Genomic DNA, 16068 nt, shown 5'->3' with positions numbered 1-16068 from the left:
AATCTAAAGAAAAAGATCAGCAACTATAAGGTTAAACAAAAGAGACATGAGACCTCCTCTACTACAATACTGAATGACCTGAACAACAACAGTCTTACTTCTTCTATTGTCCCGTTTGGTATGACTTTATACAAGAGTCATGTAATGCTGACAGAGAAAACTGAAGGAGAAAATGAAACTAAAAAAGGACACACCACACCTAACAGAAGCCACAAGTAAACAGGAATTAAACCTATCTGCAGAAATCCTCAGCTTGGGGTAATAATACATACTATGGAAAGATTGTCTGGCTTAATAAAAATACGCATTACTGATTGCTAAGCAGGTGAGGAACTTAGGTTAATACGTTAGAAAGCATAAAGAGCACTACAAAATCAAAGGGAAAAGCGGCCTTAAAATGACAGGCGACAATCAATGGAAAGCAATTCAACCAATTACAGTTACTGTGAGTACATTTTCCAGATTTACATTTTCTGCTGCTTAATCTTTTCTTAATTTAAGGAAGGTTTCCTCGTTACACTTTTAGGATACTCTTACTTTGAGCTTCAGATACAAAATGTGTAATGATCCTCTAATTCCTGAGAGTATTTTCCAAATAATAAATAAATGTTAACTTTTTTGGATGAATATTATCTCCCATTTCTCTTTCATCAATACCAACTTAAAATAAATTTAAAGGCAAACCATGAGAAATATCTGACAGCCTTCTGTAACTGCCTGCCAAGAACAGCAAAAACACCTTAAGCCACACTCCATCATCTCAACTTTATCACTTAGACTGTTCTTCCTTTAGTTGAAGTAGTAACAACCCTCTTATAATACAGCTTTTGGGGATAGTGATATGTTTATAGTTTCTCATCCTTTTTCTGTCACATTCAGTTCCAAAAGTGAACTGAAATATATTAATTTTCAAAATTGCTTTACCCCAGGGACTGAGGCAATAGCTTTGAGGACATGAATTCAACCCTCAGAACCCAAGTGAAAAGGCTGCCCTTGGTGGCACATGGCCACAGAGCAAAGTCAAAGCCAACCTGGGCTACATAAGAGGTACTGTGTAAGGCAAAAACAAAACAAAAAGGGGGGTGGTGGTGCATACTTTATTGTAATTCTTGAAGTGGAAAAAATGTCCCCATTGCAAAATAACAATTTTGTCAATGTAAACTTTTGAGTATTTGTAAGTTAAGAATCTGCCATGCTTTTCTTTTTAAAAGTTCATATAGGAATAGGAGCCATATACTAATAAAATAAAATGCAACACATGACTACAGTTATATTAGTGAATGCTAGAGTAATCTTCCCCTAGGAAACACAATATTGGGCAAAATGCCAGCTTCTGAACCATCCATTTGCAACTATGTGGCTTGATTACTTATGAAAGCCCTGTCTATCACCGACATAGGCATCCATCATGCATGTCTGTTTGGGACTAAATAAACTTTGTACACTCAGCAAGTGATAGTTATTATTAGTAAGAAACAAAGTGATCTGCTTGTTCTATCAGACAGACCAATATGCTGAAAAGTATATGGATTTCATATAAAACAAACCCTACATGAGAGGGGCAGAAAGTTCTTAGGAACACACACATAAATCCTACAGCAAATATAACAGTGTAATTTAAATAGTTAAGACGGCAACCTAACCACACCTGAATGCAAATTAGGCCATTCCTAATCTAGGGGATTTTACAATCAGTTTTTTGTCTTTTATTTCAGTCTGGCCCAACTTGCTTCCTCTTGTCTCTGTCTCCCACATACTGGATGGATTACCTATGTGTTCTTTCCCTACCAAGTACTTAGTATCATTTAAGGCGGTGGGACTAAGTATTAAGTTTATTAACCAACACAGTCACAGAAATAGAACTATTAGCAAAAGAATAATGGAGTACAGAGTCACAAAAAGTGAATGTGACCAGAAATCAGGACTCCAGTATGAGGGAAAAGTCAAACAATTAGAAAAATGAAACACAGAAGTCAAAACCAGGGTGTTTACTGACTCTTGCACCGCCAAGCACAGTACACTGACCTGATGTTTCTCTCTTATTAGTACAAAGGACTTTACATAGCATAGGATTGCAAGTGAGATTTCCACAGGTGTACGTTCAATATATAATAAAAGATAGTTTTTGTCTTTTGAGACAGGATCTTGCAATATATATAAACCTTGGGCTAACCTCAAACTCATAATCCTCCTGGCTTAGTCTCCCAAATACTGGATCACAGGTGTGTGCCACCATAACTAAGAGATTTTAATTTTTGATTTTAAGTAGTGGATTCTTTGTATGCTGAAACATGTCACTCTTTTTACATCAAAAACTGGGCCTTATAAAAAAAGAAGCTGAAACAATAAAATAACACATAAACATTATTTCAGACCATTCAGTGTGAGCTAAAGTATAGAGTATTGTGGAAGGAGGAAAATATTCAACAATCATGAAGGAGTCACTTCCCAAGCAGTGTCACTTGTTAAGCCAGTTTACCTGTCTTGCTATTATGACATTTCATTCTGAAGGATGCTTGTGCTGTGGCTAACTGTTCAAGTCTGGTGCTGACTGCTGTTCTTAGCCATCACAAAACATTAAATTCATGTAATTGGAGCTTCCTGCTGTTCCCCAGAAATGGTGGGAATGCTCAGATTTGTATATTCCCTAAAGTATATTAAAATAAAAAGAAACTATTGCTACTATTTAAAAAAGAATGACAAAAGGTTAAATAAGCTACTTTTGTTCTATACTTGATATTTTCATTTTTCATATTTAAGAGCATAAAGACTGATTCCTAACTACATTAAAAGTCCATGAGAATAATTCTTCACAACAGCAGAAATTTGTTTGAAAAAAGAAAATGGCCAGAGGCCAGAGGTTCTTATCATAGTCTGTTCTAGCAGATGACCCACAGGATCCTGGGAGACCCTACTACACTATTTGTGAAACCTTTATTAGGGAGCACCCCACAACGTATGCATAACAACAACTAATATTGAAATACAAGAATACCAGTTTAGCTCAATTATCATAGGTTCAATTAAACTGATGTTGCATGTCAAGCATATTTGTTGTAGTTTGTGTACAACAAATAACTTCTTTGAAAACCCAACATACAAGCTGCACAGTATATTCCCCTTTGTAATATGCCCATTAATCTTTGCACTATGTGTGTATGTGCACGTGTGCGTGTGTGTGTGTGTGTGTGTGTGTGTGTGTGTGTGTGTGTGTGTATGCATGTCTGTATGTATGCATAAAACTAACATGTATGAAACAGGCCAACATTATGTTTCATTTATATTTTTGTATACTTTGTAAATAGTTTCAGAAGGTTGGCCAAAAATATTAAGGAAGCAGCTGAACTATTATATTAAAGCAAATTATGAACAATGACGACAACAGGGTAAAGAAACATTGTGGAGGAAGACTATGAGAACGGTGAAAAGCATCAGAATGCTTATACATTATGACTATGCACATTGCTTCATCTGGGTTTCTCTCACATACTAAGTCTCTGCTAGGCGGCATACTTCATTGCCATCAATTTCATGAGAATTCTTAACATTATACAAACAAGACAGTGGACTACTGTTACCTTTTGGTTAACTGCTTAACAAAATGATGCAAAATGTGAAAAGATTATCCAACTGTTCAGCTTAATTTTCCCCTCTTTTCAGAATACAAATACACTAAGATGAAATTTTTCTGAAGTATTAACTAAACACAAATGCTGTAAAATTATAAAAAATAGTTTGAAGAAAACTAGAGTAAAGTCAAATGGGCCTTGACCAACTGAGTATATGTGATACATATTAGTGATAATCATGCATATCATGCAAGAGAAATTCAAACATCAACATAACTGATCAGATTATATATCAATAATCAAAAAGTACCAGAACTTTCTGAAAAAGTGAACAAAATATTTAAATGTTCTAGAGGCCAATGCTTCAGTCTATATAGAAAATGTTATAATGTATTTAGCTTTATAACTTCTATATTCACGTTAATACTGCATATAATAATTCTATATATAATTGACATAATATGTATTATAATAATTTATAAGAAACACTTACTGGGTAAATTTTTTGGAGGGATGGAAGGATGGGTTCAGGTAGGGCTATAAAAAGAAAAAGTTCAAAGCTTCTGTGATTCACATGATTCATATTACAATGCAAAGTTTTGTCAGCTACACCTCAGGTACGAGACCACAAGGGTTGAGACTAAAATTCAAATTTTCATGTAGTTCATGAAATATAGTTCCTAAATTTTTTAATTCATTTAAATTGACAATCTAAGGTTTTGTGAAAGAACTATGTATCTTCCTATGTAAATCAATGTTTCCTACAAGGTTTTAGAGTAGGAAGTCTACCAATAATGGTACACAAGTCATTCAATTAAACATCAAACACAAACAAAATAGGCAAAACAGAATTCTCAGACAAATTTGGAATGGACATTAAGATGAACTACCACAACATCTAATTTTGAGAGTGAGTTCAGCGTTCCTATACCATCAGTCCAATGTTCCTCTATCACAGAGAACACTGCCATCATTACTTACTGTCCCTTCATTATTTAATTCCTATTAACAAGCAATACTAAAATTATGATAAGAAAATTGAGCTATTTAAAAATCAAAACCAAAGTCACTTTCAACTTCATAACATTGCTTTAAGAATACCTCAATAAAGATTAGAAATCTAAATCAGGAGATTTGCACAGCCATCCTAGAAATATAAATAAAATACATCACAGAGGAATCATTATCCTGTTACTCTCATTTGAAATTAAATTTCTTTTCTTTCTTTTAAGGAAGGTCTCACATAAACCAGGCTGGTCTCAAACTCACTATTTAGCTGAGGATGACCTTGAATTTTGGGTCTTCAGGCCTCTAACTCCCAAGTTTCAGAATCACAAAAGTACACCAACACGCCCCTGTTCTGGCGTACTAGGAATAAAACCTATGGCTTCATGCATGCTAGGAAAACCCTCTACCAACAGAGCAACATCCTCAGGAAATTCACAATGCAATGAATTTTTAAGCACACCTAATCTCAATAAATGCATAAACAATCTCACATCATTACGAATGTAATGTAAAAGACAAGATACCTGTTATTCCCAGCATAACTCTAAATTATGTGGAGTATGATAAAATACCAGTGCTTTAATTCCAAGATGTCTTTCATATTAATGACCAAATACAGCAGTATACGATAAAGTTTGTACTTAAGAATAGGGTTTATATATAATTTAAGCTCAGTAACAAAGAATACCTAATACTTCCCTATCTAGAAAAAAAGTTTAAATGACCTCTGTACTACACTTACAAATATGTAATTAAGCATTACAACTAATTTATATGGCCTCCAACTCTTATTTCTAAAATGTAGTATAGAGTAGGATGATATATTTAAATCTTCCTTTTGTATGTTTCATTCCTAACTTGAAAATTGCAGTAAAACAAAATTTTGCAATATGAACATGTGCAGAGTATGAATGGGACTATAAAGAGAAATATTTAATTACTACTTACCAAAAATCACCCTTATGCGTAATGATATATACACACAGTCACACATACTTTCCCCAGAGGCATTCAGACATTTATCATTCTACAAGACCCTCCATGTAAATTCAAGCCCAGACACTTTAATTATAAATATCTCTATATTTTTACAACACTTTTAATGCTTTCTAATAAGTCTCATTATAATTCAGAAGTAAAATAGTGACTCTCTTACCAGGAATTAGTTTACTTAAAATTCCTTCCATTAAATTCTTCATAAGTTAAAAGTATTAGAAAACAAGAGATGAAGACAACAAATTCACAGAGAATTTTATCACATTCTATAATCATTATTTGGAATGACAGGGGAGAAAAATACCAACCACTGGTATTTAGAGTCATTCAACGAATAAAAGAACTTTAAAAGTTAAGGAATTGAGAAGGTTTGGAAGCAAATACATTGTGGTGGTTGGAGTGAGAATGGTCTCCAAAGACTTGTATGTTGGACTAGGTCCCCACTTGGGAAGGATTTGGAAATTCGCTCTTGCTGGAGGAGGTGTGTCACAGGGGTGGGCTCTGTGCACTCCTGCTGCCATGCCTTTGCTCCACTATCATGGGCTCTAACCCTCTGAAGCCATAAGCCCAGTTAGCTGCTTTCTTTTCTAAGTTACCTTGGCTATGGTCTTTTGTCATAGCAACAGAAAAGTAACTAAGACACAGGTTGGTACCAGGGAGTGGGCTATTGATGTGACAGACCTGACCATACTTTTTTTGAGGAATGTGGATTTGGGACTTAGATCCAGGAAAGTGGTTTAACGCTCTAAGTAGATTTTAATGGACCATCCTAACAGGATCTCAGGACAATAGTACTGAGAGCTATGCTGACTGTGAAGGCCCAGGAGGTTTCAGGGCTGAACAGTATTAGCAACTAGGCTAGAAACCATTGTGATATTTTGGCAGAGAATGTAGCTGCTGTTTCTTATCATATGGATTTCTCTTGAGGCTAAATAGAAAAGTAACAGACTAATTCCTTTGGCAGAGATTTCAAAACAGCCTAATATTGATTCTGTGGTATGGTTATTAATTATCACTCTTACGCAGTTCTATAATGAAAAAGAACACTTGGAGCAAAAAGAAATATAAAATACACAGCTGGAGGGGAAAATGAGCACCAGAAAAGTTAATGTTGGAGCTAAGGCTATGCTGAAAGAGATGAAAAGATCAAAGAGAAGCTTGATACGGAATGGAATAAAGGGAAGCATGCCCTCAGGGCAAGACCCCAACCAGCTAAGCGTACAACTAATAAAAAGGAAAGACCTAAGAAATTTTCTGCTCCTAAAAAGTAACAACAAAGGAAAACTGCAAATGTGATTCAAGGGAGCCTGGCTCCATCTCAAGCAGGCAGTCAAACTTGGCAGCGTTGTCCACATGGTTCTGGCTTTAGAATCAGGAAGGATGCATGAGTAAAGAGCAGTTAAGTTGAGCCACTCAGCCCAAGCATGTCCCAGGGAGTCTCTGCATGGAAACCTGGAGAGGCCACTCACAAAGCTATCAAAGGGAAGACAGGAGTGCACTGGAGACCCCAAGATGTTGGAAATACCAGAATCAAGAGACATGGCCAAGAAGAGCTGCACATAAAGAATATAATGAGCCCAAGAGAGAGATGTATGCGTCAGGCAGCAAAGAAAGAAGGACAGAAGCATCTAATCCCTTTGACAGCAGACACAGCAACAGCGTTTGGAGTTTGCCCTGCTGGGTTTCAATCTTGCTTTGGTCCAGTATTTCCTCACTATGCCCCCATTCCTCCCTTTTGGAATGGTAATGTATATATTCTCTGTCACTGTATGTTGGAAGTCATGTAATTTGCTTTCTGAAAATGCGGAACAATTTAAAAATGGATGTAGAGAAGTTCTGCCCCAGGAACATGCTAGCTGATCATAAATATTCTTATTTCTACTCAACTGATAATTTTACCTCAGTAACTCTTCCTCTTAGACTGTCTTTGGAATCTCTTCTCAGTATTTTTCCTCTTACACTTTGATCAATCATGTATTGAAACAACTGTTACTGACTACTAACATATATCATAAGAAATGCTATGGTCTTTTTAATCTTTCAATATTCAGAACTACTGTTTCCTTCATGGCAAAAAATATGTATTAGAACACTTAGAAAGTTAAATAATAATCATTTATCCAACAACTTATGTTACAGATAAGAATATGAAGGCCAAAGAGATGAAATAATATCATCAATATCATAAAAACTGGTCCTCGGTGCCAAAGGCTGAACCACGTCAGTCTCTTGCAGGCCATTTTCCCTCCCAATAAAGTGATAACAACAAGGAAAACAACTACCTATCTCAACAGTAATTTGAGGGGGGGAGTAGTGGATTAGCTTAAGTTACATATCATATAAGTGGTTTTTACCTACAAAGAGCTGATAATAGTGTCAGTACACACAAACCACTTCAGTAAGAAACCAAATCTTAAAATAATTTCATTATTTTGATAAAATATTAATTCTTGATGAATTTTCAATTTGTTTTACAAATCACCCTAAAGTTCCTCCACTTAAAGTACATTTTCTAATAAAGCAGTCAACCAATTAAAATCTTAATGTGACCAGTAAGGATAGGAACAGGGCATGTATCAGAGATACATTTACATATATCAGAGAAACAGACATGAAATATAACAGAGATGCACGTTAGACAGTAAATATAATTTTTGAATTACTACCAAAATTAAAATGATTCAACTCTGGAGGATATTGTAATTTCTGTATTACTCTTTATAGAATACATAAGAAATCCTTTGAATTCTTAATAAAAATGAACTGTGATACAAAAGATGATAGCAGTCCTGAAAAGCTTATCTAAGAGCTGATACAACTGGAAAACTGGGAAAAATTATTAGTGACAATGATATATAGAATAGGTTAAAACAAGACAAATCACATTCCATATCATTTTAAAAGGGCAAACCAATCATCAAATCAACATATAACCAGGACAGATCAGCAAGAAACACAATTATGATTAGCTTAAGACACTGGCTTTAACAAGGGAGAGGGCAGTATCAAGTCTTTCTGACGACTCATCTAGAAATGTTTGGTGTACTTAAACAATTTTAAGTCTTTTTATAACTTGAAAAAAATTCTTTAGAATTCTATGTTCAAATGAAGAGGACTGACTATCTTGCTTAATATAGAAAACACCTAATATTGTTGTATAATAAATATTAGATAAAAGTTTTAATTTTCTATTAAAAATTGGCAAAATTTTGACTCATACCTTCTCAGTATTTCCACACATATGAATATATAAACAAATGTAGTTATTCTTTAAACAAAATTATTGATATTATGTTGTATAAGACAATATTCAAGAGTATATATGTATCTTTAAAAAATATAAAAAACCTGCTGGTGTCTATATAGTTTTCATATTATGATATACCATACTTAATTTAACTATTCCATTCTTGAAAGCTCAGATTCCTTCTTTTATTATTTCAATAAACACTATGAAAACATTTTTATATATAAATCTGTTGATCATTGTCTTAGGATAAATCTCTGGGAAAAAAACTAGAGTCAAAATATATGAACTCTGTTATGTCTTTCAGAATCTACATGCAGAAAGCACCAAACGACACACTAAAGCTTTTTCTAAATCACTACACTGGCCTTGTTGGTTAAGACCACATGATAGTATGCCGACAGTACTGCACACCTTTAATCCCAGGACTCAGGAGGCAGAGACAGGCGAATCTCTGTGAGTTCGAGGCCAGCCTGGTCTACAGAGAGAGATCCAGGATAGGCATCAAAGCTACACAGAGAAACCCTGTCTCGAAAAAACCAAAAAAACAAAAAGACCACATGATAGTGACAGTGATCTAACAGTACCTCCCCTCACACAGGCAACTTACAGTATGGGGGTAAAAGGTAGCATTCTGTTAGTAACCCACCAGCCATAACAGTCATTAATAATGCTTATGGTGCTATTCATTTGTTTTTGTTTTTCAGACAGGACCTGGCTATAAAGCCCAGGCTTACAACTTTCTTATCTAAACCACCAAAGTGTTAGAATTACAGGAATGTATCACCACACATAGTTAATGAAGTTATTTATAATTAAGTGTGCTACTCAGCAATTAAATATCTCAGACTCTTAGTTGGGATAACTATAAATCTTCAGTTTTCTCTTCTCTAGCATCTAGCTGAGTAAAATATGTAGAATAAGTTATTTATTGGACGGCCTATACAAAACATTAAATACAAAAGTAAAGGTTCCATCCAGAGTTCATCAGTCTGCACTGTATTTCTGGGGAAATTCACTACTGTAAGTTCTCAGAGCCACATTATGAAAGGGCAAAAATTACAAGTGGTCACATTATAATTTGCCACTAAGCATAGAACAAATATATGGCTTTATCAAAATGACCTCATAAACAATGGTAATTGTTTGAATTAAACTGAATTAAAATCTAGAGACCAATTTGGAATTTGAGAGCTGATTTAGAGGTTCATCGGGGGACCAGAGTTTTTTGTATATCCTTGAGCCAAGAATGGTCCTCCTCTTTCTGAGAAAGTCATCTTCTCAGACTGTGCAGTTCTAAATGGGTACACACGAAGGAGCATGGGAAGAGAGGGTAGCCAGCCACATTATCCAAAGGAACCAGCAACAACAGGGCGACAGATGTCTCAGCCAGGCTACCCTCACGTCCTAGAGGCCAAGCTGACAGAATAACCCAGCAAACATAAAACCTAATTGAGGAGAAGGGGCCAAAGGGGATTGATTATAAACTTCTTGCCCAACAAGAATATCATTTAATTTCTGTCTTGTAAGCCACTCAAGGTCCCACCTCTGAGGACTTCCAACCACCAGGCCCTAAGCTCTGCCCTACAGAGCAAAAGCCCAAGATCAGGCCATAAAATCTCACCAATCCCTGAGCTCTCCCCAAGATCAGGCCACAAAATCCCACCAATCCCAGACCACCCTGGAAAACTCCACCCCCCAAAAGCCCTATATAAAATCTACCCCTTGCTCCCCAAGCAGAGGCAGCCACTCTCCTGTGTTTTTCCCAATAAATCTCTTGTGTTGTGACTTTGTGGTGTTTCTTAGCTCCCAACTGCCAGGATACCTTTCCCTTCAGTGCTGGTGACACATTGGGGATACCTTTCCCTCTCATGTCTCAAACAAAAAAACAGTCTTTCTGAGCACTCATCTGTTGCAAAACAATGGATCAACAATACAATGGTGAAAGTTCTTTAAATATAAAAGTGCATAACAAAACTATCAAAAGATAAAAGCACATTAAAATTTCTTCACAATGTTTTTCAGAGAATAAAACTTCTACAATATTAGTTAAAGGCAACAGAACAGGATTAAAAAGTTGTATAGGCCTTAGAAAGAGAACTTTTTAAAACAACACAAACTGGAGATGAGCAAAAAAGATACTGCAGTGAGGTTTATCTGAATTTCGGTTTTAGAAAGTGAAAAACTCTCATAATACTTACTTTGTAAGTAGTGCAAAACCATCAGTACAAGACTGTAGCTGCTTAAAGTACCACGACTGGCATCGTTTATATCATGGTGACTTGCCCACTTCTTAATCACCAGCACTAACGGACGAACTCGATTTTCCACTGCAAGTAAAATAAACACTTAAAAAGGACATCACAGTTTCTCTGAAAATGTATAATTTCCTAATTCTATGCCAGTAAGAGGCACTGCTTCTCTCCATACTAAAGGTAGAGCTCACTCTCAATGTGTTACTTATAAGCTTACCTTAGTTATTTTTAAATCATCATTCACTTAAAAACACTGAATCATCTATAACTACAGTAGCATATGATTTTACTATAGTAACATTATCAAAAAAATAAGATACTGTATACTAAACACAAGTAATGGGGTATTGCTATTTACTGTAAACACAGTTCAAAGGCCATAGAGAATACAGGAAAAACAGAAGCTGATGGTTATTTAGAAACAAACAAAAACTTACGGTAGGCATAAGTTCTGAGAAGGAATGTGTTTCTAATTCCAACGGTATTGTTTACATTTAAGTCAAATTCCACACAACTATTTAAAAGAACAAAGGAAAGCACACTTTAGCACAAGTACAAAAATCCACTCTTTCTATTAACTAAAGTGATTCCAATCCATCCACTGATGCAACATGGACTGAAAGCCATAGACTGTGTTTTTAAAATGAGTCACTAAAGAAGGAAGAATATATATACAGTATATCACTTAAACTTATTTGGTATGTTTTAAAAATATAAACTAAGATTACTATTTGAAAGATCCATAATATACTGATGTTTCTAATTACTCCAAACGAAGTTTTAAACGTTGTAATGTTTTCTAAATAAATAAAATCACATGACCAAAGTGTAGAAGATGTAGACCATCCCACTAAGATATATCTTCTCAAAGCACAGGCTTACCTACTTTCAAACAATACAAACAAAATGCAAGTTAAAAAAACAAATGCAGGTGCTGATGATCTGGGAAATGATGCAATATTCAAAACATCACCAATGGGATGCTTCTTTGAAGCAAAGATACCCAACTCACAACTTAGAAAACAGGGCAATTATTGTTAGAATCTACAAACAAGGAAGAATTACTTTATAGAAATTAGTTCCACTCATATTCTACTGGGTCTAATTTCTTTGAGTACTATAGTTTTCTATGAAAAGACTACCAAAAGAGTAACAAGATGATTCAGCGAATAAAGGTGTTTACCGCCATAGCCTAAGTTCAATCCCCTAAGACCCAAAGATGGAAGAAGAAAACTAAGAAGTGACCTCTGCATATATACCACAGTGTGCTATACATGCATGTGTGGACACACATATACTAAATAAATGCCCCCCAAAAAACATTATTGTAGTGGTATTTGCTCCACCCATGACCTTGGACTATATGCCTGAAGGAGGTGGTGCTACTTGCTGTTATATATGACCTCTTAAAAGGAAAAGGAGAGGGTCATGAACCCCTTCTCCCCGCTGCCTGCTTCCTGGTCTGACTGAACCCCCAGGTGGATTCCCTCCCAGTCAGAACAGGGGACGACTTCAACTGTTTACTCGGTTCTGTATTCAAGAGGGTATTTCTTCAATTTATATCTTAATAAATCCCTATTATCCATTAAATAGACTCACGTGGATTGATATTAACAAGTGGTAGATTAAAAAAAAGAGAGGTGGCTCAGTAGTTAAGACCACTGACTGATGTTCTAGAAAAACCAGGTTCGATTCCCAGGCTGTCGGGTGTCTGATCAAGCCAGGATTTTAAAAAAGGACCCACATGACCCCTCTCCCTTTCCTTTTAAGAGGTCACGTATAACATCAAGAAGCACCGCCTCCTTCGGGCCCTATAGCCCAAGGTCATGGGCAGAGCAAATACAACTACAAATTATCAAAAACAAAATGCCAGGCTTACGATGATAATGCATGCTCTAACCCAGCACTTGGGAAGCCAAGGCAGAATTGGGAATCTGAGGTCAGTCTGAGCCATGTGAGAGATCTTATCTCAAAAAAGTTAAAAATTTCAAAAAAGTCCATCAATTAATTAATCAATTCCTTTCTATATGTTATTACAAAATCTGAACTTTTTCTTATGTTTTTCCTTCTTGAGGAGCCAAAAAGAATTTCACAAGCATCCCTTCATTTCTATTCAGAGTCAATGGATAGTGGTGCACGTGCTGCCAAGATATAAGCAGCCAGCTTTGGGAAATGTAGGCTGACAACAATTACAATCTTGATGTTTGTGTAAGAAACACCAAAGTCAAATTATATACCCTCTGCATAACTCAACACAGCCATGAAGGTAGAAACCTGTAGAATTTAATCTTTTGAAAAGGCGCTGAAGAAAAACGTCAGCAGTAGATTACTCACTTCCTTGCATACTTAACGCCCTATGCAAACATTCTCCAGCACTAGCAGAAAAATAATTTTCCACCAGGCAGTGGTGGCACACGCCTTTAATCCCAGCACTCAGGAGGCAGAGGCAGGTGAATCTCTTTGAGTTTGAGGCCAGCCTGGTCTACAAAGCAAGTTCCAAGATAGGCTCCAAAGCTACACAGAAAAACCTAGTCTTGAAAAAACAAACAACAAAAACAACAACAAAATTTAAAAATATGAACTGAATACCCATTTATCATGTTTCCTCCACAGGACATATCACAGGTTTCTCACACTTATGAACTACTACAAAATTAAGTTTAAGACCATTCTAAGCAGTGAAAAAGTGCTAGCTAGACTGTGACAAAGGGCATTTGTCTCCACATGAGAAAGCTAAAACAAGAAGACAGAATGTCACCTTATTCAATCTCACTTGGGACCACAGGTATTAAACTAGCCCCAAATTTTTGACACACCTTGAACAATACAGAAAGAGAAAATTTTAGAAAGAAAACAATTCTTAAATGTAAAATTTATAAATAAGAAAGCTCAGTTCTGTATAAGCACATGCATATAACTTCAGTGTTACCACTATAAACAGCTAGAAAAATAAACCTGCTTTATCACAATCCTGTTTAGAAAACATTTATAAATCTTTTCAACAAATCAAATCTCAGTGTACACTTAACTTTTCTTATTTCTACTTCTCTGCTCATTTGTTCTGAGACAGACACTCACTAGTAGCCCACACTGTACTTGAACTCATCATCCTGCGGCCTACAACTCCTAGTGCCATGATTACAACACTTGATTGTACCATTTGCATTCTTGTAGTCAAATGTTATATAAAAGCTTCTAACACAATATTCTTAAGAAATCAGAACTCATGCCGGGCTGTGGTGGCACACGCCTTCAATCCCAGAACTTGGGAGGCAGAGCCAGGAGGATCTTTGTGAGTTCGAGGTCAGCCTCGTCTACAGAAAGAAATCTAAGACAGGCACCAAAACTACACAGAGAAACCCTGTCTCAAAAAGCACCGCCCCCGCCCCCCAAAAAAAAGAAAGAAAAGAAATCAGAACCCAGGCTAGGAGAATATAAAGAAAAATTAAAATTTTGAAACTGAATAATTGTTATCACTTTTGTCTGTATTATTCCCTGTACTCTTTATATCTTTTTCTAAGTGAAATACAATTTGTTTAATAATACTTAGAGTTAGAACAAACCCTTTGAATATAAATACACACTGAATTTTATTTTTTTTTATTATTTTTTTTTTTTTTGGTTTTTCGAGACAGGGTTTCTCTGTGTAGCTTTGCGCCTTTCCTGGGACTCACTTGGTAGCCCAGGCTGGCCTCGAACTCACAGAGATCCGCCTGCCTCTGCCTCCCGAGTGCTGGGATTAAAGGTGTGCGCCACCACCGCCCGGCCCACACTGAATTTTATCAAAGAAGGTATGTTTTGGGGAAAGAATTACTTATCCTAAAGACATAAGATCTCTTAAACAAGGTCCTCACTATTTTAAACAAGGCCTGGATCTCATTGTAAAGACCAGAGATTCTCAACCTATAAGTCGAGACCCCTTTGTGGTCACCTAAGACCATCTGCATATCAGATAATTACAATATGATTCATAACAGTAGCGAAATTACAGTTACGAAGTAGCAACAAAAATAATGTTATGGTTGGGGGTCACCACAACATAAGGAACTGTATTAAAGGGTTGCAGCATTAGGAAGACTAAGAACCACTGATATAGACCAAGCTGGGCTCGAACTCAGAGAAATCAACATGCAAGTATGTGCCATCATGGTAGGCGACAAGAAAATCATTTTAAAACCCAAATACTTTTTATACTGGATAGTCCCAAATTCTCAAAATTGAAGCAGAGTAAATCAATTCAGTTAAGCATGAAGACTGCTCAGATTATTAAAAAATAATAATAATAATTTAAAAGACGGTAGGTGTAGTGGCACCCAAGTACAATCCCAGCACTCAAGAAGTGGAAGCAAAAGATTCTAAAATTCAAAGCTGTCCCCAGCTATATGACAAAGTCACAGCCAGCCTGATTCATGAGACTGTCTCAAAAAAATAAAAATAAAAATAGGAAAAAGAAAATTATTTCTAAAACCTTGAAGATAAGCTGCTGAGCTATAACCTGATTTCTTGGCTATCCACATTAGATGACTATCCAAGATTAATCTAAAGCACCTGAAAAAAGAGGGATTGGTAATTATTTACCTGACTTTATCCCTGAACTTCACAATTGGCACTTTTGCACGAATCAGCTGAGGTCTCTCAATGTAGCCAGCTGAAGGAGAAAAGATCATGTGAGTATCTACCAATGTTTCCCCACTCACAATATTCTAATGCAGTTTAAAAGTAGTATATTGTTAAAACCAACTTAAGAACATGCTGTCCTTGAAAAAGAAGGACACAAAGAGAGTTCTAGGAAGCCAGGGCTACACATTGAGACCCTATCTGAGAGAGAGAGAGGGGAGGGAAAAAGTGGGGGAGAGAGAGAAGGCGGGGGAGGAGAGAGAGAGACAGAGACAGAGAGAGACAGAGAGAGAGACAGACACACACACAGGGCGGAGGTGGGGTGGGGATGGGAGTGAAAGGAAGGAAAAGAAGGAAAGACAGACAGACATCAAGT

The 16068-nt window shown here is 36.2% G+C and overlaps 1 protein-coding gene across 5 annotated transcripts in view; it reads right to left on the bottom strand.

The window, feature by feature from the left end:
- The window catches only part of Tent2 (terminal nucleotidyltransferase 2), a 56448-nt gene that overhangs the window by 10252 nt on the left and 30128 nt on the right, over positions 1-16068 (bottom strand). For all 5 annotated transcript variants that reach the window (XM_052743570.1, XM_052743567.1, XM_052743566.1 and 2 more), the window contains 4 exons: positions 15654-15723; positions 11513-11589; positions 11022-11150; positions 4063-4106 (listed from right to left, as the gene is read on the bottom strand). In XM_052743570.1, the coding sequence (XP_052599530.1) occupies positions 4063-4106; positions 11022-11150; positions 11513-11589; positions 15654-15723 (320 nt within the window). The remainder of the gene's footprint in view (positions 1-4062; positions 4107-11021; positions 11151-11512; positions 11590-15653; positions 15724-16068) is intronic.

Source organism: Peromyscus californicus, unplaced genomic scaffold, assembly GCF_007827085.1.
Source record: "Peromyscus californicus insignis strain IS unplaced genomic scaffold, ASM782708v3 Scaffold_18__1_contigs__length_77618521, whole genome shotgun sequence".
In the NCBI taxonomy this organism is placed as follows: Eukaryota; Metazoa; Chordata; class Mammalia; order Rodentia; family Cricetidae; genus Peromyscus; species Peromyscus californicus.
Note: the sequence above shows the minus strand (reverse complement) of the source record. Positions and strands in the feature narration are given on the sequence as shown.